At 35.5% G+C, this 27,498-nt stretch overlaps 1 protein-coding gene across 2 annotated transcripts in view; it reads left to right on the forward strand.

The window, feature by feature from the left end:
- Prkg1 (protein kinase cGMP-dependent 1) overlaps positions 1-27,498 on the forward strand; it is a 1,191,370-nt gene that overhangs the window by 150,765 nt on the left and 1,013,107 nt on the right. For both annotated transcript variants that reach the window (XM_059259056.1, XM_059259048.1), the window contains exon 2: positions 3,366-3,532. In XM_059259056.1, coding sequence (XP_059115039.1) covers positions 3,366-3,532 — 167 coding nt within the window. The remainder of the gene's footprint in view (positions 1-3,365; positions 3,533-27,498) is intronic.

Genomic DNA, 27,498 nt, shown 5'->3' on the forward strand with positions numbered 1-27,498 from the left:
GGTAAGGTTACTATTGCTGTGAGAAACACTATGACCAAAGCACCATGGGGAGGAAAGGGCTTATTTGGCTTAAACATCTACATCACAGTTCATTACTGAAGAAAGTCAGGACAGAAAGTCAAGCAGGGCAGGAATGTGGAGGCAGGAGTTATGCAGAGGCCACTGAGAAGTACTGCTTACTGGCTCAATCTTCATGGCTTGCTCAGCCTGCTTTCTCATAGACACAGGGCTATGAGCCTAGGAGTGGCCTCACCCACAATGAGCTTGGGCCCTCCTCCATCAATCACTAATTAAGAAAATGCCACACAGGCTGGCCTACAGCCTGATCATATGGGGGTATTTTTTCAGTTGAGGCTCCCTCCTCTCCCGTGGATCTAGCTTGTGTCGAGTTGGCAGGAAACTAGCCAGACAAACTAGATCACACAGAGGCCCAAAATTTCCATCCTGCTGTGATGCAGAGATAGATTACTTGTGATATTTTTATTGACAAAGAGTGTCATTTGACAAAATCTGTGTGGCAGTATCAATGATAAGTCCTAGGTCTTCTATTGATTAGCATCTATCTATCTATCTATCTATCTATCTATCTGTCTGTCTGTCTGTCTGTCTGTCTGTCTGTCTGTTTCTGCAGCATTGGAGATTAAAGCCAGGGTTTCATGAATGCTAGCACTCTAACTCTGAACTTCATGTACAGCCTAATAAATTTGTTCCAAGCTGACACAGGTGCACATGTGAAGCCTAGAGTAATTTTCTTCAGAGACTCAAGATTTAGCGATCTCCGTCCAAAATGAGATTTGAGAAACATGTATCCCTGGAATGCTCTGGCACTCTGTACTGAGTACTTGGGAAACTTGCATGGTTGTCAGAGGCGGTCTTGGAGTTCCTTGTTTTACCATTTCTGTATTCATGTGGTAGGTCAATACCACTCTATATGAGGGAAATGCCCTTGATAAAATGAATTTACTCTAGATAAAATCTCTGGTATTTGGGGAAATATTTATGAATTAATATATATGAGAGTCAATAAGAAGGTACCACTAGCCTTTGTGAGGTCACAGTGGGAAAGATAGTTAAGCATGCGAACTTCTTGAAGACAACTTTTGCTCTTGTTTTAAACTCTGAAAAGAAGCAATGCAATTTTGGCCTGAAAAGGAAGTTTCATGCACATGGGAATTTAAAAAGAAGCCAGAACACCAGAAATCATGCAGTGGAAGGACTCTGCCTCAGAAACAGGACTTTTAAGATAAAGACATCTTGAGATTCTTAATACCTTTCCATCTATCACCATCACTTTCTGAAGTGAAAGTTCCTGCCATTAGTGCTTGCAGGATGTCAAGAATATAAAAGCCAACCTCCTGAAGAATCAGATCCTGGATGCCAATCACGGCCTGAGATCATTAATTAAATGGAAAATAGATTAGTTTTATTTTCCTCAAAGTAGCTACTGTTTATGATTTACTTTTGAAATGATTTTTTTTTTTACCAAAAAATGCATGCCCATTCTAAACTTCAGAAACAGGGAAACTATAAATGTAGAAAAATAGAAAGAAAAACATAATTCTGTCACAAAAGGCCACAAAGTCAAAATTTTGTTGGTTTCCTCTTGATATTGTTTGAAGTCATGATTGGACAATGTGGTACATTCCTCATATTGCTGCTTCTGCAGTCATTGCTACTATCAAATTTATCCATCACTGTTTACTCAACATAATTTTGTATCGTCATTAGGCTTTACATAGAAACCTGTTACAGGTCTTTTTTTTAATTCTTCCTCTTAAAAATGGCGTCTTACAGATGTTACAATGGAAATTCAGAAAAGTGAGGAACGTTTTAGAGCCGGCCAGGCTATCTCTCTGAAGGCCTAACTATATGTAACTTCAAGGCCTATTATTTTTATGATATTCATTACACTTATATTTACCCTAAAACAATTCTGCATAATGCTTTTTTCACATAAAATATCACAGCTCTCCCTATGCCTCTAATATTATGCATGAATGTATTTTAATTTTTTTTAAAAAAATGAGACTAATGTAACTACATCTCTCCCTTCTCTTTCCCCCCAAACCCCCAATATACCTCTCTTTGCTTCCTTCCAAATTCATTTTTAATTGCAGTACAGTCATCCATTTTCAGAGTTTTTCATAGAAATAAAGTTTAAGTATTTTTAGTTTTATGTATGTCTCATTAATGTTTAAACTCAAATCACTATGAAGTGCAGTGTGTGACGATCAGGCCAGTTCGTCTCGGCCTAGATGAGAAGTCACACAGAAATGGAGGCGTCAGCTGCTACTTCCTATTGCAGGCGATTTCTCTGAGAACCAGTGTGTGTTATCAGAGTCAGTGTGAACAAAGGCCAGCTTGTGTTCACATTTTACAAATTCAAATCATTCGATATAAAATTCCAAGTGTGCTGCTCCACATGTCCTTTAATGAAAGTCCCTTAATGAAAGGACTCAGCTTTTATTAAACCCAGCTTCTGACTTATACTATAATTGTTTCCCTCTTGACAAGCTATTTCTTAGCATTGCTTTCTCTTTGTTTTTTTAAACCCATAGTAAGTGGTGTGGAACTTCTTATCCCTGTGAATAAAATTATCACACTTTTTTAAGTTCTGCAAACTTCTCTTATAACCACTGAATCCCAATTGCAAATTTTGTTTATATCCTTCCTACTATCTGCTTTTTATTTCAGTTCTAAATCATATGCTTTTTGAATATCCTGTTCAGCATAGTTTCATCTGTCTAGTTAGTCTAAATGAAGATACTCATAGAAATAATGTTTTCTACAGAAAGAAGACATTCAGATGAAAGGTCATCACATTTCTGCCAGTTGTTTCAATGAGATAATTAAGAATCTACTCCTTAAAAAATCTTCAGCTAGACTATTTCTTGAGCACCCATACCACAAATGGCATTAGTAGTAGAAATATGGTGTACAGAAAAGAGCACATTAAAAACGTAAAGTCTAGTACATGATGCATAGAAGATTATGAATTTTCTTTTATAATGTATAGAGTAAAAATTATTTCTTTTATAATTTTGTAAACTTAATTAGCATCTATTCTTAGATCAAATTATAAATTTTAATTTAATATTCATCTATTGGTTTTTCCCACAATCTTTGTAGATTAAAACATTGTGAAACAAATTGAAACTATATGCTTGTTGTTTGTGTGTTGATAATTTACTTAATTATAGTTTCCTTGGAGGAAAATTTCTTGTCCTCTTTCTGCTGTCACCATGCCTTGTGTTCATGCCTTTCAAGAAGATTCATCCATTGTGTGCCAGAGAACTGCCTGGCTCCACTGAGAACTATGAAAGACTGGTCGGATGTGTCAGTAATTCCTCCCTCTCTTGCCTTAGGTCAAAGGATCTTATAAAGGAGGCCATCCTTGACAATGACTTCATGAAGAACTTGGAGCTGTCCCAGATCCAGGAGATTGTGGATTGTATGTACCCTGTGGAATATGGCAAAGACAGCTGCATCATCAAGGAAGGAGATGTGGGATCACTGGTGTATGTCATGGAAGGTATGGTCAGTAACCTGCTCCTCTGCCACTCATTCCTTCCTAATCTTCTCTGCTTCACAAGGATTGCAATGTATTCTGTGGAACAATGCCTGTCTTCCTTCTTTCATTTGGAAACAATTTGCAAGGAGCTGAAATACTACTAGGTACCGTGGTTGTCTAATTGTGTGAAGTTTTGGTGTTTAGGATATTAATCTAAGGATTCTATATATTTTCACAGCTGGAGAAAGTCGATAATATGGAAACAATACTCTTTGGTAACTAAATGAGACTGCACACAGTTACACTCCTGAGCATGCTGACAATCTATCAATGATAACTCAAGATAATGGAAAGTCTTTTAGGTCAGATAATCAGTGTCTTCAACTCTACCTTAACATTTAATACGTGACTAGGTTTCCTGTTATGATTATTTCAGATAAAGGTGATGTTTTCAGTCACTTGCATATATATCACAGAGACAATGAAGCCCGAATGGCATATTAGCTGTCTAATTAATAAGAGGGTTTCACAAAACCTTCAGAAACTGAGATGGAAATTGTTTTTGATGAATAACTTAGCCATTAACTATGTAGATATATTTTATGCCTAAGTAAATTTAATACTGATTGTTTCTAATTTGAAATTTATAATGCTGTATTTTACCTTTTTGGAAAGAATATGAGATGATTTCTGAACTGCCTGAGAAGAAAGTGAGTCCAGAAATGCGTGTGCTATATGCTATTTGGTTTATTAGGTATGGCCAGTGTTTAGTCCAGAGCATTCATGTTGAGTGATTCCTGACTCTTACAGCCTCTTTCTAGTTTATAGGTCATTAAGATAAAATGTGCACTGGGGCAAGCCATACTTTCTCTGAGGTTCAACAACCCAATTTGTAAAACAGGAGATCCTCCTGGCAGCATCCAGAGATGTTGCTGATTACCACAACTGAAAAAGTTTGAAAAGGCTACTGGATTTAATAGGTAAAGGTTAAGAATGTTTATCATTAAGCTAAAAGCTCCAAATAGTGTTTTTAACCCAAAATATCATTATTATCAACATTGATAATATCTGTGGGGTTTTGCCCATTTTACAGGATTATAAGGAAGTTAAATAAGATAATTTATATGAATATTTGATGTAAAGAGTAAACATAATAAAATAATAATGTCTTATTTGTTTCTATTAAGTACTTGAAAGTATACTTGAAAGTTATGTGTTCCTTTGTGCTTTACCTTTAAAATTTTTCTTTGTATTATTCTGGAACATTCAGTTATTACATAGTAGTGTCTATCATCTTTTCTTTTAACATTTCACATTTTGCTTCCACCTTATAAGCTTCTGCTCAAGGCTGAACAGGTATAAATATTCAGCTATGGTTTCTTCTGATAAAACCAAAGCACAGTAAGCACAAATATAAATATTATGCACTTGGTAGAGAATCGTGGGGATAGGAATGGATTTACAGGGTAGGTATGTTGTGAGACAGTGAGCAGGCAGGATAGGAAAAAACTGGAAGAAATTAATAGGGTCCAAGTACAGATTATGAAACTAGAGGCATTCTCCTAGAAACGATTAAAGTTAGGCCTCACATGAAATGTGATTAGTCAGGTTTGTACTAGTAAGGTATCTATGCAGAGCATAGCTACTGTATAAAGCAACCTTCACTTTCAATTTGATTGTCTTCAAATTGTAACCATTAGCATTCCACTGCAGCAATAAAAATTCAAAACTTGTGGCTTAAGTTTTCCTTCATCTTGAATATTTCTTAAAAATTAGATTTCCATAAGACCTTACAAATAGGAAAAAACCCACATTTTTTAAATCTCCTTTCTTTCAAAGTGCAATTGTTTTACTTTTAGATATATGATTTATTGAATGTCTAGAACAATGTCCACTATACTGAGCATGCTTATTTAAACACTTTTCATATATAGAGATCATCTAATATTCAGAATGGTTATGCATAAAGTCTAAATTTATTGTCTGGTTTTATAGAAGAGGGACTGAGAATTTATGAGGATATATTGTTTTCTAGGTCAATTCTGGTAGTTAGGCAATCTTGATTCAGCACTTACGCACTTAACTATGAGGGTGTGTCAAGGCTCTATAGGGAAACAGAACAAACTATACATACATATATATGTATATATATGATAGCTATTATATATTGTTTATTTAGACATATATATAATTATATTTCTATATATATATATATGTGTGTGTGTGTGTGTGTGTGTGTGTGTGTGTGTGTGTGTGTGTGTGTGTGTATGTGTAGTGAGAAAGAAGTTTATCTTAAATGGGCTCATGTGGTGGTTGTCCAAAATGCCCAGGGCTGCAATTGCTGAAGGTTGTCTGCTGTAGAATTCCCTCTCCTGTGGTGATAGATCAGTCTTTTGTCTATTTAGGTCATCAGCTGATTGAGGACTTCCACTCACATTTTGTATGACATTAAGCCTAACTCAAAGTTTACTCCTAATATTACTCTAATCTATAACATACTTTGAAGGAAGTATCTAGGATAACAATTAAGCATGTGTCTGGTATCTTTGGAAGCCAAGTGGATATCACAAATCCATCCTATGCCAACTTGGTATTGTAGTTGGTTATTTTTTTTCTCTTAGCTCTATATTCTTCAGGGTCCTGCCAGCCAGCTCCCAAATAAATCAAACCAAGTCTTATTCTTTCTTATGAATGCTTGGCCTTAGTTTGGCTTGTTTTTTGCTTGCTTTTCTTAAATTAAATTATACTTTGCCTCTGAGATTTTACCTTTCTCTATTTCCCTCCTTCTTATTCCATATCTGGCTGGGTGGCTGGCCCCTTCTTTCCTTGATTCTTCATTCTCTCCTCCCAGCTTTCTCCTCCTACTTTTTCTCTCTGCCTGCCAGACCCGCCTATCCTTCCTCCTGCTTTGCTATTGGCCATTCAGCTCTTTATTAGACTAATCAAGTGTTTTTGACAGGCAAAGTAACACAACTTCACATAGATAAACAAATGCAATGTAAAAGAATGCAACACATCTTTGCATCATTAAACAAATGTTCCACACCATAAACAAATGTAAGGCATCTTAAAATAATATTCCACAACATAGTATATCTAATACATAGCAGTATTTAATCTTCAAAGATAATGAGCATCAAGCTCATATTCTGACATAAAGAGCTACCCTATACAACTGAAAATGAATGAACTCTTTCCCCAGAAAAGGATCAAATCTGTAGTTAGAATTTTCTTTGGGCTGCAAACCAGCTCCCAAATAAAGACACAGAGACTTCTTATTAATTATGGATGCTCATCCTTAGTTTAGGCTTGTCCCACTAGCTCTTTTAACTTAATTTAACCTGTTTCTATTCATCTACATTTTGCCTCAGGGCTTTTTACCTTTCTTTCATTCTATGTGTCCTATTTTCCTGCTTCCTCCCTTTCTGTCTATCTGGCCCCTGGCATCTCCCTGGTGTCTCTTTTTCTTTCTCCCCCCCCCACTGTCCCCAGCCTAAATTCCTCCTCCTAATTATTGTCCCTGTCTGGAAGTTCCACTTATACCTCCTCCCTCACTATTGACCATTCAGCTTTTTATTAGAGCAATCAGGTGCCTTAGGTAGGCAAGGTAAAATAGCAACACATCTTTACATAATTGAACAAATACAACACATCTTTAGTTAAACAAATGTTCTGCAACCTAAACAAATGCAGCACATCTTTACTTAGTTAAACAAATGTAACACATTTGGCATAGTTAAATATTCTGCAACAAAAGTCCTTGGGTGATGTTCCCTTATCTTGATGATGTCCTATAACTTAAATATTATGATGCAAAATAAACAACACTTAAATACTATGATGCAAAGTTAATACCTCATAGGTTAAGAAGAATTAAAAAAAACACAAATATTTTCTCATACATGTATATTTATGTACAACAAAATGGGTAAAAAAATACTCATCAGAGAATGTATTACTTCCTCTAATAAAGATAAATATACATTTTTCACCACTGCCTCAATCTAATTTGAATAAATTTTATTTATCTTCTTTTCATTGTTAGATTGACTAAATAGCATATCATTGTAATTACTCATTACAAACTCTGTTTCAATTGTCCTTTTAAAAACAAGACTTTAAGTAATATATTAATATTCAGAGTCATGGACATTGTGTTTATGCTGATGATTGTCTTCAATAAACTGGATAAAATGACCATAATCATATAAACTGATGCCAGCCTTTCTCTAAACAGAAATTAAAGTCTAATCAATATAACTTTTGTTGATCATGTGCTTTTGTCTTTATGTCAAAATGATTTAAAATTAAAAATTTTGTCGTTAAATTTTTACAGATTTTAATTCAGAAAATGTTTTATTGCATAATTAGGTTTTTAAGCCAATACATTCAATCTTCTCAAAGCTTACACAGCAATGTTCTTGATATAGAAGGATTCTTTTCATCTGTGAACATTAATATTTATAAAGAGTATAGTATGCTACAGTAAATGAATTGGATCTGAAGGATCTCTCACAAGCTTACTATCAAGATGTTCATGAAAACACTCAATGAATTGACAAAGAAAATCAGCCCAGTTTTCAAGTTTCTCTGTAGAGAAATGATTCTTTCAGACACTTAAAATTACAACCTAGTAAAATTATAACTTTCAAATTTCATCAAGAATTGTTTGGAATAGTACAGGTTTAAAGAAAAAAAACTGCCTAAGGCTCCTTTGACATCAAAAATATATAAATGGTTTAGCATATATTGTATAGCTTATTTTCATAAAGAAATAGATTCTGACCTGATTTATGATGTTTACTCTCATTTAAAACAAATTTCTGATTTAGCAATTGCAAATACAAAATATATAGTCTTTAGAAATATAATGTGATATTTGAGTAGTGGGAATTGCTAGTTTTTAGTCTGCTGAAGTGTTTAATTTGTATAGAGATGCCTTTTGCACAACCTTGTGGTTTTCTTTGTGGAAACAGATTGCACTTTCATTTTAATCACAACGATGCTTAGTGTATTTTGAGAATTACCTATTTAAGGTTACTGTTTCAGTGGAATCATGGCATTTTATGAGATATTTACTAATTACAATAACTTATTTAAGTACTTCCTTGTCAGATACTGTTTGGTCACTTGCTAATTATTAAACTTTCTGTCTTCATAATGAATGATGCTATGAAGCCATCTAACTATCTATGCATTGGTAGATAGAAAAACTGATGCTTGGGGAGGTTAGATCACTTGAATAAAATTATTCCATAAGTATATTGAAATATGAACCTGAGCCCTGGATTTCCCATACCCAAGTACTCAGTAGTGCTAACTTAAGAACAGATTAGAAATATAAGAATATGTTTTTTATGAATATCCCAATTCATAAACTCACAAAAGTTGCACATTATCAAACTACCTGATGAGAAATGATATTATTGCAAGAAGGTAAAATGTCAGCCAAGGCTGTGTATCAATGGTTCATTATAAAAGCATCTAGGACTTTTCAGATCTTCTGCCATTCAGGCTCCCTGGCTAGTCTTGGACACTTGGCTGTAAGCTAAACTCTCTACAGACAATCTGGAATTAACTTTTCTCTTCCTTAGTTCATCTCTTCTCATGGAAGAACTCTGTGATTTGTCTTAATTCTTAGTTCACCTTTGTGTGCTTTCTGTTTAGGATTAAACTCTTTGAACACTGGAAACCCCATTTTTTTCTGTCTAAAATCAATAGCATCTATTTTTACACATTTAAATTTTAAAAACTCTTCTCAAGAGCCACTTCTTAGCTTATAGCAGAAAGGAATGTTGGACTGGACCTTTGCACACTATCTTTAAGCAGTATTTGGTTATCCGTAGCTGTTCTCACAGGGTTACCTCAATTGGTTTGATGCATTTTTGGCAAATTCACAGATGTGGGTCTGCATACACTACATATTCTCATAACTATTTATTATTTTCATGCTGGGATCCTCCATGATAAACTTACACACTTCTCACTATAACTGCTAGTCCCCTCCAAAATTTTTATTCACTGTATGGAATTAAATGAATTAAATGTTGTGAATACTGACATTCAGAGAGGGATTTTGTATGAAACTGGACATTAATGATAAGTCTCCCTTTCAGTTAGCATTCAAAATGCTTACTGAGTGTAGGAAGGACTTGAATATATTTTCATATGGAACAGTTCTTAGTAAATGTAACAAGTGAAACAGACCATTTTATTTACTGACATCAGGTGTTGCCTTTTGGTCTTAGTTTTCATGTTCATCCAGAAGCTACCTTTCTTTAGAACAACTGAAATATATGATGTTTTATAATTCCTTTAGAGAATCACACTTGTAATATTTATGCAAAAGACCATGTTTATGAACTACTTATACAAAAGCAAAACAAAACATGTATTTATGAAATCTGATAAACAAGGAGATTCTTAAGATTCCAAATGTACATTTTTGAAAATAATATTTCAGATGTGGTAGCAGAGTTTGAGACAGGGAGCTGAGGTATTTATATGGCACATGGAATAAATATCATGTTCTTTGCAGTATCAAGTACAAAAGAGCTTTAATATGCTAGAGCAAATTCAGGAATTATAACATACATTTACAAAAACTGGCAATATTTTGCCTATATATGGAAAGTTTGGGAAGAAAATGTAAGTTTTTAAGTGCTTAAACTGCTCTCATATGGAAATGGAATTATTTTGTATGACTCTAGATAACCAAAGGAAAAAAATGCAAGCTACAAACACATTTAAATTGTGTCATCTGGAGAATCAATAATCTACTAATTAAAATGTCCCAAAAGTGAAATGAGCAGCTTTATGTGATGTCGAGAACCTATCTCTGGAGACATTTGGGCAGTGATTATGTAGCATCTGCTAGGAGAAACTGTGTGGGTGGAAGAGGGACTCCCATGTCTAAACCCCATTACATCTATTGTATCCTGTTCCCAACTTGACAATTCTGAACCAGTAGCTTTGTGGATCAGCATTCTCCAAGTTAACTGGTAAGATTCCATAGGTCAAAAGAGTTCCTCTTGACCACCTCAACCATGCAAAGCTCATGTGGAGTGTTGAATAGACCTAAACTTTTCAAGACTAATAATTCTGAGCTGTTTTTTTTTTGGGGGGGGGGTGCTTGGTGGTTTTGAACAGTATTTTGTTCCATATATTCATTTTTACTTTCCTGTGATAACTGTATTGTTTCTAATATTTTCACCTCCCAGAAAGCACTTTTACTTTTTTTTGTTAAATGATACCAAATAACTTTCCAAAGTGTTTTTATTTAGGTGGTCATATCTGATTGTGGCTTATATGTCTGTTTCCATTTTGTTTCTTGTATTTTTGGTGATTTTTATTGACTAGCATTGAGCTAACCTACTGGGTGGATATGCAGTTCTGTCTGGTGATTTCCACTTGCCTCTCTCTAACTTCCAATGAGATGGAGCATCTTTTCCTATACCTAGGAGCTTTTTTTTTTCTCCTGAAGAGTTTTTGTTAGTCTCTTCATTTTTCTTTGGGTAGTTAATTTTACATATGTTGAAGCTTACCCCTTGATAGTTATCAGTGTTGTAAATATTTTCTCTTATCTTGGCCTTGTAACACCAGATGGACAAAGGTTATTAATCCGAATGTGGTGAAGTGTATCTTCAGAGGTTTTTATTTTTCTGTTTCTTTAACAAATCCTGGAAGGTAGTATTTCTCATGCATATGTATGTATCTGTAAAGGCATGCATTTGAGTGAGGTATATGAGGCATTAATTATTTACAGAAAAAGTCTCTTTCTATAATCTGAAACAAGTTACCCTTTTCAAAATATGATGCTGGAAAATATTTTGTATTTTACTTCTATCTTGTATTCTTTTCCAAAATGGTTTAAGAATATAAATCATCCTGAGAGATGGAAAATACGCCTTTGAATGTTCCACAGTGATTTTTTTCTTTATTTTTTGTTTGTTTGTTTTTTCTGTGAGTGTGTTATATATTTGGAAATAATGACAAGTCATTCAGTGGCAGGTTTGGTGATTAAGCTGAACAATACTTTTCTTTGTCTAAAATAACTAAGGATATATCTGTATGTATTGTTAAAAAGTAAAGCATTTGTTGTATAATTCAAACAGAACTAACCAAATGTTTTGGCCAAAGGCAGTGTTACTGAAAACTCATGTTTAGAAGAAGGATATTTTTATTGTTGTTGCCTTGTGTTTTGGACATTGGGCCTTTCACTCTGTACTTCAGGCTGATCTCAAACTTGAGAGCTCCTGTAGCATGAATTGTTAGAAGGTCTTATTAATAAAAACAAATCTGGAGTGGGTATTGGGTGAATGCTGGAAGGTCAGAGAAGCAGAACAAGCCACAGCCACCTCACCTCACCAATTCCTCAGCTGATCCTATTTCCTCAGACTGGAAGCCTCTGAGTCCTCATCCAGAATGAATCTCAGCTGAACTGCTGCTCGAAAGCCTAAAAGCTTAACCAGCTCTAGTTCTTGGTTTTCATGCCTTATATACCTTTCTGCTTTCTGCCATCACTTCCTAGGATCAAAGGCTCTTGTTACCATGCCTAGCTGTTTCCAGTGTGGCTTTGAACTCAGAGAGATCCAGACGGATCTCTGCCTCTGGAATGTTAGGATTAAAGGTGTGAGTGCCACCATTTTCTGGCCTCTATGTCTGCCTAGTGGCTGTACTGTTCTCTGACCCCAGATAAATTTATTAGTGTGCATGATATATTGGGGAATACAATATCACCACATTTCCCCTTTTTTGTCTAAAATTTAAAAAAGCTTATAACTAATACAAGAAAAACTATATCTAATAAGTATATATAATATATACAGTCAAGAATTATATTAACTATGTCTAGTCCATTTATATTTGACTGATTCAGACAAAAAACTCCATTAATATATATTAACAATGTCCAGTCCAGTAACATTTGATAAACTCAGACAAAAAATTTCATTACTTATCCTATTTAAAACAAGTAGTTCCTTTTTTAAAATTTTTTTTATTTTGCAATACAATTCAGTTCTACATATCAGTCACGGATTCCCTTGTTCTCCCCCCTCCCACTCCCCTCACCTTACCCCCAGCCCACCCCCCATTCCCACCTCCTCCAGGGCAAAGCCTCCCCGGAGGACTGAGATCAACCTGGTAGGTTCAGTCCAGGTAGGTCCAGTCCCCTCCTCCCAGGCCGAGCCAAGCGACCCTGCATAGGCCCCAGGTTTCAAACAGCCGACTCATGCAATGAGCACAGGACCCGGTCCCACTGCCTGGATGCCTCCCAAACAGATCAAGCCAATCAACTGTCTCACCCATTCAGAGGGCCTGATCCAGTTGGGGACCCCTCAGCCATTGGTTCATAGTTCATGTGTTCCCATTTGTTTGGCTGTTTGTCCCTGTGCTTTATCCAACCTTGGTCTCAACAATTCTCACTCATATAAACCCTTCTCTTTCTCGTTAATTGGACTCCCAGAGCTCCACCCGGGGCCTAGCCATGGATCTCTGCATCCAGATCCCTCAGTGGTTGGATGGGGTTTCTAGCACGACAATTAGGGTGTTTGGCCATCCCATCACCAGAGTAGGTCAGTTCGGGCTGTAGTTTCTTTTAAAAAGTAGATTCAATAATCTCCCTTTTTATCTTATCATATCCATATTCTCTTTTTTCTTTTCATAATAGATTCAATAATCTACCTTTTGTCATTTTTATATCTTCCCCTTTTTCTTTTTAGAGTAGATTCAATGACCTACACATTTATCCTATTATTTCTTTATCTTTTTTCTCAGATTAGAGTCAATGATCTACCTCATATCTATATTCTCTTTTTTCTTTTTCTTTTTTTTTAACAAAAAATCTGAATCTAATCTCCTTGTTCAGCTTTTTTCCTGACCATTAACAATTAACAACTTGTAACCAACCATCGTAAACAATGACAATATCCACAACTCATTAAACGACCCAAAAAACACCCACCCCACCTCTTGGGAATATGAGCATAGTTTTCTTAAAATTACTTCCTGCTTTCTGGGGGCAAAGACATCTTTAGGGTATCCTGAAAAGAAAATTTTTGGGTTAATTGTCAAGTCCTGGGAGAGATAGCTGTATCATTTGTTGTCCGGTCTCTGCCTAATGGGAAAATGTAGGGCTTGTCTCAAGTACTTGCTCAAGTAGTCTATGAATCTAGATCATCTCAGCTAGCCATCTTGAAACTGTCCTGAACAGTTTGTAGTCCAAAGTCGATCTTTCCGCGGTGAAATCAGCTTAATGGCTGTACCATACATAGTCCATGTAGAATCATCTTTGTGGTTCCCTGCACAGATTGTGTGTGTGTGTGTGTGTGTGTGTGTGTGTGTGTGTGTGTGTGTGTGTCTCCTCTGTGGTTTGGAGCAATCACAGTCTGATAAATGTGTCTCTCGGAACCATGAACGTTCTTCCCTAGAAGTGAAAATCTTCACAGCAATTGCTCCCCACCATTTGTCTTGCAAAACTTTTCCAAACTGACCTTTGCCAATGCTTTCTTGTAACACGATGGTCCTGGCAATTCTTCTCTGAACAAGCAGCAGTAAACCCTTAATCCCAGGTAGCAGCATCACCACAGTAAACTAACAGAATGAGAAGCAGCCAGCAACTTGGAGCAGTATCTGATGCCTCTATGGTCCTATCACCACCTTTTGTGGCCAGGTCTGGCCCTGGTCATAGCTTCTCCTCAGCAAGGCTCTTAGGTTGGCCTCAAACTCGAGATCCTCCTGCCTCTGCCTCCTTGAGCAAATCCAACTAGTGTGCCACCACAACCGGCAACGTGGAGCTCAGGTCTGAGCTGGGGCCCACAAGGACACAGGCAAGTGGCTTTTTGGAGAATTTGTACCACAAACGTTGGGTGCCAGATGTAGCATGAATTGTTAGAAGGTCTTATTAATAAAAAAAAAAAAAAAAACCTGGAGCTGGGTATTGGGTGAATGCTGGAAGGTCAGAGAAGCAGAACAAGCCACAGCCACCTCACCTCACCAATTCCTCAGCTGATCCTGTTTCCTCAGACTGGAAGCCTCTGAGTCCTCATCCAGAATGAATCTCAGCTGAACTGCTGCTCAAAAGCCTAAAAGCTTAACCAGCTCTAGTTCTTAATCAAGCTCCCTGCCTTGGGCTTCCACATGATAGAATCACTGCTATGCACGGCTGTGCCTGACTTTGACAGGCACACTTAGCTAATGAATCCTGGCATGACTGTTTAAAATGAAGCCTTATGAGTTGAACTGAATTCATTCCATTACAAAAAGGTAGCATTGTGGCTTTTCTCAGTTTGGAAGATTTCAGAAATGGAAAATAATTGAAATTTGCCATTCATATAGTTTTGAGATGGTAGCTGGAAAGGTAGCAAATTTTAAAAGGGAGCCAGTGTGATACCAGTGATGCTGTCCCCGAGTCAATCATTTTAAATTTAAGTCTCCCCTTTCCATTTTACTCTCACTTTAAATAATTGTGGATTTTGTGTTTTATTTCCATCATCCTCTCTTCATTCATTTCGCTCAAATGTCAATCTTTTCACTCTTCATTTTGAAGGAATGACAACTTGGGAAGTTCAAGTGTGTATTATTTGGGTGAAAGTTAAGACCAAGAGTAGTACAGTTGAAACAGTGGGAAGGAAACGTGATTAGTACCTGGGCCAGAGTGTAATAACACACTTGATAATGAGGTCAAGCTCACTTCACTCATCATCGCATGAGATTGTTGAGCAGTGTGCATTCTGAACATTTAACAAGATCCTACAGTTGTGGATTCATTTTAAAAAACCCATCCATGTCTTTCCTTGGAGGTTCTAACAAGATTCCCAATGATTTTTGTGGGAGGCTGGTAAGATTAATGCTTTTAGAATCCACCCCTCTAATAGACATCCTTGAATAGTGTACAATGGTTTTGGCATACTCTCCAAGGGAGAACAGAAGTTCCCCAAACAGAGAAGCTTTAGACTGTGGCTACCGTAGCAACAGCCTATACCAACATACAGACCCCGATATAGAGACCATTGGACTTGGTCTCAGATGTTCTTTTTGGCATTCTCCAATAGTTTCTTGCTTGAGAAATGCAGCCTATAATTGCACATTTTTTTTCTGAATTGAACTATTATGGCTTGGAATGTTGCAGTCTGAATCTGGTGTTTACCCTTAGGCTATTCTATAAACTCCTTTCCAATAAAATATTTTTATCCTAAATCCCTATAAGTATCACACAGAGATTTAGAATTATAATAGATATGACTTAAAAGGGTACTAAACTAAATTCCAGGGAATTTACAATTCATGCATATTTAATATATCATGGAATTATAACAGAGTATATTTATATTAGTGGTTTATTTAGTTCCATTTTGGTGCCTAATCTGATTAACTTTGTTAAGGTGAATTGCTCTGCCATAAAGAACACTGGATCTTTTCATCCACTGGTATTGATGATAAGGCTTTCAAGTACAGGAAAAATGAGCCTTCAGAAAAGAAATAGTCAATTGGTAGGTTTTTGACAATCACTTTGTTTGTTCTCTTGAAAGACAATTTAGATGGCTTTGAATATCTGGATTCAATCCTATGAATTTTAATTGTTTATCAATTCTAGAGTTCAAATGTTCTAAAATAGGAAAACTCTTTTGGAATGTTTTTCTTTGTATTGACTTTGAGACCACAGATAGACATAGTAAAGATTAATAAGCCCCAAAGATTAGATGCCCTCTTTTCATGACATTACACTGTGCCTTTGAGTGAGTAGTCTAAGAATGCCTTAATTTTAATATCCTCAACAATCGAGAACGGAAAAAAAAAACTGAATTTTTTTTGCAAAGTAGCTTCTTCATTGGAATTAACTTATGAATTAATTTGATTACCCTATATTCAAGAAGTGTAGAATTTATGTCTCTCAATATTACTTTATGTTAGCAGAGACTGAGGACAAAAAACTGAACAGGATATGTATTTTGATGATGATTGAAGGGTAATATATATATATATATATATATATATATATATATATATATATATATATATATAACAGCTCATTATTAGAAGAAGAAGTCAGGACAGGAACTCAAGCAGGGCAGTGACTTGGAGGAGCTGATGCAGAGACCATGGAGGAATGCTGCTTACTGGCTTGTTCCTCATGGCTTGCTCAGTCTGCTTTTTTACAGAACCCAGGACCACCAGCCCAGGGGTAGTACCACCCACAATGGACTGGGCCCTCCCCATCAATCATTAGTTAAGAAAATACCCTACAGGCTTGCCGATTTTATGAAGGCTCTTTCTCGGTTGAGGCTCCATCCTCTCTGCTGATCCTAGCTTGTGTTTAGTTGATATAAAACTAGCCAGTAAAATAAGTAAAGTTGCATTTTTAAACAGATCTGATATTTGAAGATATTTATAGTTAAAAAATAATTACCCATGGAAAATCTATGCACTGAGCTGAAAATTCTTTCCTGTTTTCTGAAAAGTAGCCTTTCTTGAAGTTTGGGCTTGGACCTTTGTAAAGGTTCCTTGAGATCAGAACACATAACACCAGCATGCTATTTGTTTTCTGTCTCATTCTTTTGTGAGTATATGGTGGAATGTTGTAGAGACCACACTCTGCAGTGTGATACTATAATAACAGACTTAATGTAGAAACAGAAAATACAGATAACTCTCTAAGTCAGAAGTCAATTTGATTTCTATAAAGGATAAGATAATCATGTTTCTTAATAGCTTTTTAAAACTATTTAATTTACAATGTTAAAACATAATTTAATTTGTAAAAGAATTATTAATTGAAGTGAATAAATATTTTAAACATTTCTGCTTTTTTATGTTTATTATACATTTAAATTTTTAAAATATATTTTAATTAAAATATAACTACATTACTTTCCCCTTTCCTTCCCTTCCTTCATCCCCTTTCAGGTCTCCTCCCTCCATTCCTTCCCATGTTCTTCCCCCAACTCTTAAGTTAATAGCCTCTTTTCCTTTTATTATTATTGTTACACACACATAAATGTATATACATATGTATATGAATGCACACATTCTCATATATATACAACATGTATTGGTTTTTGTTGTTTGTGTATAAACTGTTTCAGGGCTGACTGCTTTGTTTTGGATAGCCAATAAGGAGGCTCATCCCTGAGAGAGGCTAATTCTCTATTTCCCAGCAGTCACTAGTTGCTGTAGTTCTTTGTCTAGGTGTGGGGGACCCCCACAACATTTTCTCCCTTTCATATTAGCATATTCATTAATATTGTCATCGTTCTAGTCTTGTTTACGCAGCCATTTCTAGGAGAGACTGTTTCATGGACTTCCTTGTATTCTGGCTCTGACAAAATTCTTGTTTCCATGATGTACCCTGAGCAATGGATGCAGGAGTTGTGATGTTGATTTATCCATTGGGGCCTGGCTCCAAAGGTCTGTTGATTTTTGCATTGTATCCAGTTGTGGTTTTCTGTGATGGTCATCATTTGCTATAAAGAGAGGTTGCTTTGATGAGGGATTGCAGCTGCACTTATGTGTGGGTATAAGGGTAAGATTTAGAATGGATTTAGAAATTATGCTGGTCTAGCACAGTGGTGGTGGTAGATTCTTTTTTAAGGTCCATGAGTTCACTGGCCCTTGGAAGCTGGCTAAATTTCTAGTGCCAATCATGTTTTTATTTTTCTTTCCTGTTGAGTGTGCCCTAAAATCTAATAGTATAAACATCAAGATAAACCACATGAGCAAAAACTTCGGGGGGATTTTCAATAGTTTTTAGTATTGTAAGGCAGTCCAGAGGCTAGAAGTTACAAGAACTTTCTTAAGTTGTGTAACCTGTAGGCTAATAGGGCATTGAGGTTTGCTTCATGTAGCATATTGGCTAAAGGTTCAGAACATCAGATATTGAGGCCCTTCCAATAAATATTGCATAAATAGCAAACACATGTATGTTAAGTGAAGCCTTGGTGATTAGAAGTTGGAAACTTGTGCAATGTTTGGCATTTAAATCAAGGGCAAATCGCCTGTGCAAATATGAGTGGGCAAATAACTCCCATTGAAGTGCTTATTATTGTGTTAATTACATTCCATTTCACAGCTTGAAAGTATCCTTGATGTATTTTGTGGGTCCGGTTTCACAGCTTCTAATGTTCAAGAATTGAGAATTGGGTTCCCCAGTAATTATCCTGAATTAGTGTAGTAGGATCCTGAAATTTTTGTTAATTAGACTTCCAGTCCAGAAGGAATAAAGGAATCAAATATTTTTAAAAATCTACTCAGCATTTTACTTGAAGGAAGTGGTTTTATACTTTGCCTATTACTCAAAGTCTCATTAGATCTGACATTTTGTCTTTTGATTACTCAATACAATAACTCTTCTAATACCATAAAAGGTCTCAAATTAAATAAGAGAGTACATTATTTCACACATGGCCCCGTGTGGTTTGCACAGTTTGTAGCCTTCATCCATATGTAATCTTAAGCTGTCAGCTATTGATTGATTGGATGCCTTTCTTAAAATTCTCATTGCTAAGTGAAGGCTTGAGATCTCGGCTTCTTTCTCTTGTGCTATGTGTTGCAAAGAGTTTTTTTATTTGTTAGCATATCTACTTGTTTTGAAATTTAACTACCACAGTACTAAGTATTTTTCATGGAATAAGCTAGAGGGAAAAAAAACAACCAAAACCCAAAAGATGATGTTCCTTCCTTTTGTTGTTCTTGAAAGATAGCATTCTTCTTTTTACTTCTAATTCAGCTTTATAAGTCATAGTGAGAGAGAAAAGACTTAAGAGTGAACACACACAATATTATATTGTGCTGAAAATTAATTTTAAGTTGTTGAAAGTAGATGTCATAATTTAGTGTTCTCTGCAATATTATATCTTTCATGCACACAACATAGACTTTCTTTTACATAACTAAACTGCTAAACTAGGTCTCTGTCTTTTTGCACTTTATATTACAAGCTTTAGCCATTTGGTTTCAGATGTCAGGTGGAGAAATGGCCAAAGAGCTAAAAGCCATAAATCCTGGGGGCTTAATCCAGATCCACCCATTAAGCAGCTGTGTGACCAGATAGACATGATTGAAATAATCCTCTTTGTGATTTGTCTGTTTTGTTCCTCAACTTCATAGATGACATCATCCTTTCTGTAACAATCTGCCCAGAGTATAAACCAGGGGCTATTCAATCACAAACTTTGTCCTGTCTGTCAGTCCTCTCCTCTCAACTGTCCCTGTCTGATCTTGTTTTACTTCATCCCTCCATCAATTCTTGCCTGAATTTCCAAACATTTCATCTCAGCCATTCTGTATTTAGGATTATCCTACTTTTATGCACTCTCTAAATAATCACATAGTCAGGAGCTAGATACTTTTAAAATGTGTTTATGTTATTCCATCCCCTGGTTAACATTTCCAGTGCCCTCCCATGGCTAAAAAATGCAAACTCTTCAAGATAGAAAGGCCCTACAGTGAAATAAAGTCAGCTGAGTTTGGAACTTGACAAATATGGACATAAATTCTGATCCATGTAGCTAATTATGTAAGCTTTGGGGAATGTTCTAGATACCTTTGCCCATCTTCTTTTTGTCAGTGTCAAGTCTTGTGTGTGACATGGGGGAGGGGACACTTGCTTATCTGCTCTGCTTCCACTTAATTCTTCATGACCTGCTCCAAAACCATGGCTAATCTTTCTATGTTCATTGTGTCTGACAGTAGGTATTTCCTCTGCCTGGATTACATGCTCTCAAATGCTGCTGCTCTTTATAGTCAACCAATGTATGTCTCCTAAGAAATCTGTTATCTCCTAGTAAAAATGGGATTATCTTATCCAAAGGGCCTAGCATCCACTGTGCCCTCCCTATTGCCAGGTGTATTTTTTATTGATTTCATTCCTGCATCTTACTGATTTGGGAACTACTCATTTTGCATATGATCTATGCTAGGCTCTGTTCTAAGGAGTATGGTTACAGCATGGAAAGAAATACAGAATTGGATCAGCATGTTTCTTATATCCCAACAAAGGAGATACACAATAGAGAAGTGTGTGCATGTATGTGTGTGTGTGTGCGTGTGCGCGCGCGCGTGCACACACAGTAGATGTTATAAATAGCAAACACGGCAGTGGTAACTAGAACAGTAGTCACAAGGGCTAGATGTATTGTATAGGATAGTCAAGGAAGATGCTTTTTCATTGAGCAGGGATATAAACCAGTTCATGATGGTGGTAGGAGTACTGTAGAAAGAGAGAAGGAAAATGTGCTATACTCCAGACAAGGTTTTGACTCACATGTTCAAATACCAGCATTGATAGCAGAGTGACTTGAGAGAATGAGGTGATTATGGGGTGAGGTGGGGGGAGTATAACAAATCAGTGACGTAGCAGATCTCAGATATCATAGCTATGCTGATATCTTTTAAATAGTTTGTAATACTCCACATTATGACTAATAAAGATCCTTTATCATGTATGGGAATTAATATTTTGAATGGCAGGAGGGGAGCTTTGATATTAGTGAAAAAAATTGAAGTTGCAATGATCTTGGTTTGGAATTAACTAGTAAAAAAGTAGAGATAAGAAAAAATTGTCAAATTTAGAGTCTACTTTGAAAGCTCAACCAATGGTTTTTGCTAGTTCATTGGATTGATTGATTGATGATTGATTGATTGATGATTGATTGATAGTAGCCTCCAAGAAAAAGTAAAGAGTTATAGACTCCAGATTTTGACTTAAATAATTAGAGTAATGAAATCATGTTTTGTATAGAAATTTAGATGATCAATGAGGAATAACACTACCAGGCACTCTCTGACACACAATTGTTTTATGGTTTATTGTATCAGGGATCAGCTAAGTTGTAATAACACAAAGCTTCTGGAATGAGATAGTTCTGTTCAAGTATAAACTTATTCTGTTTCATGCAGTATCCTAGAAGTAAGTGGAGGAGGCTGGTTGAGTAGTTGCAACTCATGGGGTGATTCAGGCTCCCAGGTCACCATACACTGTGCTGTGTACATGGTCAAAGTTAGATCATCAGCTCTTTGATGATGTATCCTAAGGAAACGCTGTATCCTAAGGAAATGGGAAATAAGGGAAAAGGCAAAGCAGGAGGTCTTGTGCTCAAAGTCTTACATCTGATCTGTTCTCATCCCTTTGCCCAACACTTAATTACAGAGAGACTAGAAAGATATAATCTCTGCCTAGTGAGATTATAAAGTTTTCTCACCAACATGAAGAAAGAATGAATCCTAGGCAACTTTATGCCATATTTGACTGGCTCTTATAAGTAATTTAGGGTTAGAACTAATGTTCTCCACAGCGTTAGTACTCACCACCATGTCTGTGCATAAGCATGTATATCTCCACAACACACATTATGTTATGCTTGATATTATATCACCGTTGTGCCACTTGAGCTAATTTTATACATCATTTGTCATATTTCAAATAATTTTTTAAATATACATTTATCAATGATACACAGCTATAGCATTTCAATAAACTTACATTTATCATTTTCAGTGCCTTACATTTATTCTTACACCAGAATGAATAAGTCATGACTTATCATTTATGTTTCTCGAGAGTATTTATGTCACACATTTGCTTCCACATAACAATTTCAGAAGCCACCATCAGTGATGAAAGAGTGAGTCATTGCTGTATAATAAAGCTGCATCACCTATTCCAAACTGCCTAATTCTGTATGTGCTGCTGCTGTTTTACTGGTATTATTTAGCTTAAAAACTAGAGATGTATTTGGGTTCAAGGATATATTTTTGAAAGGTTAAAAAATAATGCAACATTTTAAAATTACGTTTAAATATAGTTTAAACAGTAACTATACTATGTAACATTAGAATTTAATAGGAAAAATGAATACTCAGGAAACTGATCATTGTCAGGAAACTGTTGACATGTAAAAGATACCATATTTTCCTTGGAGAGCTTGAGTTTATTGTATAATATGAAATAAAAGTGCTTCTATTGTTTTATAATATATATTTGAAAATTAGTCTTATTTTCTTTCTAAGATCAATCAATCTATCTATCATCTCTGTAAATGTATAATTCATTAGGTCATCCTGTTCTTAAGAAACATAGATCATTTTCTAAACATGCTCAATGGTAGTGACTATAACCTTTAACTATTTATTTGCAAGTATTCATGTCAAGGTCCATGGATCAAATATATATACTTTATTTATTAATGAAATTTTGTTCAAAAGATTAAATAAAGTTATAGATGTTTGAGAATGTTTTTGGTCTATCATAGTCTGAAGTCTATGTGGGCAAAAAATCCTTCCCACTATTTCTGTGTTTAATCCAGAGACAGCAAATAGTATTTCATTGGCAATCACTAGTTGAATTCTCATGGAATACCTTGTATAGTCCCTCACATCACAACTTCACGATTTTAAGGGTTCCATTCACTCATGTAGAAATGTGTCACATACACAGGTAGATGCACAAACTTATATTCAATTTACTCCAGATTTTCAATTACCTTCATACAATTTTAACTGATAATAAAGTGTATGGCTTCTGAAGAACTTCAAGTTAAGAGTTATTAAGTATCCAGTTAATTCTGAAAATTACCTACCCATTTTCCCTCTAGATGAAACTTTTATTCATTTAATTAAAAAAAATCCTACATTTAGACTTCTGAGCTTTCAAAAACCTCTGTTGAGACTTCATAAACTACAGCTTGAAAATGTGTTTGTTTGATCTAGCATATTATCATTTGAACTGTGAAAAATTTCAATTAGGATTCTTATAGTTGGTGTGTGTGTGTGTGTGTGTGTGTGTGTGTGTAAATTCCCAACTTTTAAAAGATGTCAGAGAGACTCACAAAAATCTATGCAAATTTCCCATCATTGTAGAAGCATTACCCATCATGCTCAAGAGATAACTTATTTAGCTAAATATCGCTCCAAGAAAATCAAAGAAAATTAGAAAAAAAGATTAGTAAGAATTTTTAGCTTTCCATGTCTTATAATATTTGCCTATAACTAAATTGAAATTTAGTTTCACAAACTTATTTCATGCATGAGAAGTACATTTCTTCATCACACCAAATATATTTCTTTCTAAAAGTACCCAGCCATTTAGTTAAATTGCTAGATGTAAAAGGACCTCAGAAATGCCAAATCTTTCTTAAGTCCTAATTAGATGAACTATGTAAATCAGACAACATTTCCTAAAAACTTTGAGAGAACTGTTTCATAAAACCTTTAACTATTGTGAGTGTTTTTCTCATTTTTAAAGTACTCCCCTTAATACCCTTTCTTGAAATGATTTTGTAATAAATGATGAGCTGGTCATCACATTCTGTTCAATTGCCCTTGTTCCCAAGGCTGAGAGCAATGAGTTACTCCTCAGGCAGGTTTGTGACTTAGAAAGTGTACCAGTCAAGAAAAACCAGGTGTTCTCATCAGAAAACTAAGCAAGTCAAAGAAATGTTTATTATCTCAATTTATAGATTTTTTTAAATATATGCATGCATAGGTATTAAGTAAATTACATATCTTTGTATAATTTCAAGTTTATCATTCAAAGAAAGAAAGAAACAGTGTGTTGAGTAAGTAGCTTAAACTTTATAGACTTATCTTGTAATTTCCTGTAAGTAACGAATTAATGATGCCTTCCCCAAAGTGTTCTAGTAATGATGGGTTTGTTCAATCATGAGTGTGAAATGTTTGACAAAAAAACATGGTAAACAGCTCTAAATGTATACTAATTCATTTTAGCCCAGGGAATTCTAGTTTTCACTTTCTCTTCATTTTCTAAATATGTGCATGTAATCAAAAGGTTCTTTACATTAGCCTCAAGGAGTGAGAGTCTGAAAGGTGAGAAAGAGAAATACAGACTCAGAGAAACAAAAGATAAGTCTGAGTTTTCAGTCTCCACCAATTTCCTTGGTGTAAATAGTATCATCACTGCCAATGTCAAGCTGTAAATACTATACTTTAGTACGGAGTTGCTAATCTGTTTTGTTAGCTGTGCTACACTACTGGGTACGATTATGAAGAAGTGCTTAGTCATGTCTATGATTTCAGAATGGCTATATGAATTTGGCACATATTTTAGTAATTATTCATATGCTGTGTTTCCCATCAGGCAGTTCACTGATTATACTCAATGTTAAAAGCATTCAGCACTAAAATGTCAGTACTTCTATTTCACCTTTCAAGTTGAAACTTTCTTGAAACTTCTATTTGTCCTACTTCAGAGTAGCATATCTAAGCTCCAACTAGTTATTACAGAAGTGTGCTCTGTCATCATGTGTAGTGTTTATATTTGTTACTTTTTTTTTCTCTCAGTGAAGGACAGTGTACAAGGGCTTGTAGCTGGAGAGTTTTCTCTCCAGGTCCCGTCATGTCCCGGCAATCGACAGCCCACTTATAAAATAAACACACAGACGCTTATATTATTTAAACTGTTTGGCCTAATGGCTCAGGCTTCTAGCTATCTAGTTCTTACATCTTAAATTAATCCATTTCTATAAATCTATATCTTGCCACATGGCTCGTGGCTTACCGGCATCTTCACATGCTGCTTGTCGTGGCGACGGCTGGCAGTGTCTCCCTCTGCCTTCCTGTTCTCTCAATTCTCCTCTCTGTTAGTCCCGCCTATACTTCCTTCCTGGCTACTGGCCAATCAGTGTTTTATTTATTAACCAATCAGAGCAATACATTTGACATACAGACCATCCCACAGCAAGGGCTTGCTTATCTGTGCTCTGTTTAGCTCGTAGCTGGAAATTTCTCTATTAATTTACCAATAAGATTACAGATGAAGTGTGCTTTGTAAAGCAGGCAAGCATTTGTATAATCAAGACTACTAACAGTGTGATAGGCAAGGTACCAATCTAGAGTCATTATGTGCTCCCCAAGTCTGAGTAGGCACAGTGGCATAGTGTACATGATTTCATTTATCTCATCAACTTTCTAATGCATTCATGATAGATTCAAAGCTTTTTAAATTAAAGATTTCTTCCATTTGTATGTTTATGCTTCTACCAATAAATATATAGCAAAAGTTCTCTTGGTATAATGCCTGTGTATTTCAAAGTTGGGGATCTTCAGCAATGGGGCCTTACTGTCAGTTTCTGAAGAGCAATCTATAGTCTTGGCAACAGCCTGAGTTGTTGGGGCAATTTCCATGGTACCCCTTTGACCAACATCTCAATTGTATGTAACCCTGATGCATTACTGGAAGCTTCACTCATTCACAAGTGATGTGCAATTGGGATATATTGTATGAAAAAAAAAATCTATTTTCAATAAATGGGAAAATGTGTGTATAATACACTTTAATTTAAAAAAATAATAAAAGTTGAGACACTTGTTGTAATAATTACTATTTATTTTCATCAAGCAAAGTTTTATACTTTGATTCAAATTGTTTTCAGTAATAAGTTTATCAAAATATCAATTGTAATCTTTACACAAATGCGACACTTTCCTCCTAGAAGGTAGAAAACATGACACTTCATTTAAATTCTTTCCTGGTGTTCACGGCCAACATCATTTCTTCCATCAAACTACATGGATTTCTTTTCTGACACTATTTCATACCTCTCCCTGTTCATGTTACTCAAGTTCTTTGGTTCATGAAGTATTATTCTTGGACCATAAATTTGCAGCCTCTGTACTTGGTTCCTGTAACATTTAGACATCTTAGAAATGAAATTTCAGATTCCACTGAAGACCTATTGAGAGAGAATCTCTAGGGATGTTTTTCTGTCATCACTGTCCTCCGTAGGTTCTCTAATTTTTTTGTGATTGTTTGTATAATTTAGCTTCCTATTTAGTTGTATTCACAATGAGGACTGGGGTTTATGATTAATCATACTTTTCAGATCTTAGGTGTCACAAAAATATTGGTTGAATAAAGTGATGAATCAATGCACACAATAAAATAATTAAGAAACACAAACCAGCTAATTGGAAAAATAAAGGAGGGTTATTTTATTTGAAAGGCTATCATCTGGAGGCTAAATGAGATGGTTTTTAAATATCTGTGGGCGAGAATTAAAATATGTGAATACAAATCATGAGAGAAAATTTTGATTGCAAATTATTATGGTTATTTGGCTTACATTAAACCCTCAAATTCTTATTAAACCCAAGCCACAATTCTAGAAGTGGGTGTTATATTCATTTTATCAAGTTATGTGTAGTGAAACAGATTTACAACCCAAATCTCTTTGAATCACTTTTTCCACCATGTATAGTGAGTCAAATTGCAATTCTGAAAGATAATTATTTCAGTTAATTAATGGACTAATAAATCATCACATATAAATATGAATCAGGCACAGTACTAGCACTTAGGATCAAACATATATACATGTTGTAGATAGTAAAAGTTGCTTGTGCTTAGTAAAATTGCTATGATGATTAATTATGCTATCATAATTATGTTAAAGTAGCAAATAGTTCAAAATAAAAAATAAAAATGGAAAGAGGGCATTGTAATTGGAACTTTTAATAAAATACTTGATTTGAGATTGAGTTTCAGGGTACTTTCCTCTGAAACAATGGTGTCATTTTTGCTGATTCAGATGGCAAAGTGTCATTTGGTCACATGATTAGGGGAAGGAGACCTCAAGCATAGGGCCTATAGGTATTGAGCCCTAACACTTGGAGCAGGATGGGAACACAGCACAGACAGCATACCTGGTTTACACATATGCTGTCAGCTTTCACATAATTCAAAGTATCTGAGATTATCACATGAGTCTGTAAATGTAATTGATATGACAGTGAAGCAAAGCTTGTGAGCATTGCCCAGTAGATTTAATGTGATATCAGATAACGATTTCTTAAAGAGTAGAAACGAGAGGGAAAAAAGGGAAAACTTCCAAAATGTGAAGCGTTTGGAGCTTGGATGAGTCAGTGTTGTGAGCAAACCTGAATTCACTGTAATGTCCTCTAGCCCCCCACTCCCCAGGCACTCTAAGAATAACTGAGAATGCCAGATGGCTTGAAGCACTTCTGTCCATGATTAA

This window comes from Peromyscus eremicus, chromosome 1, assembly GCF_949786415.1.
Source record: "Peromyscus eremicus chromosome 1, PerEre_H2_v1, whole genome shotgun sequence".
Lineage (NCBI taxonomy): Eukaryota > Metazoa > Chordata > Mammalia > Rodentia > Cricetidae > Peromyscus > Peromyscus eremicus.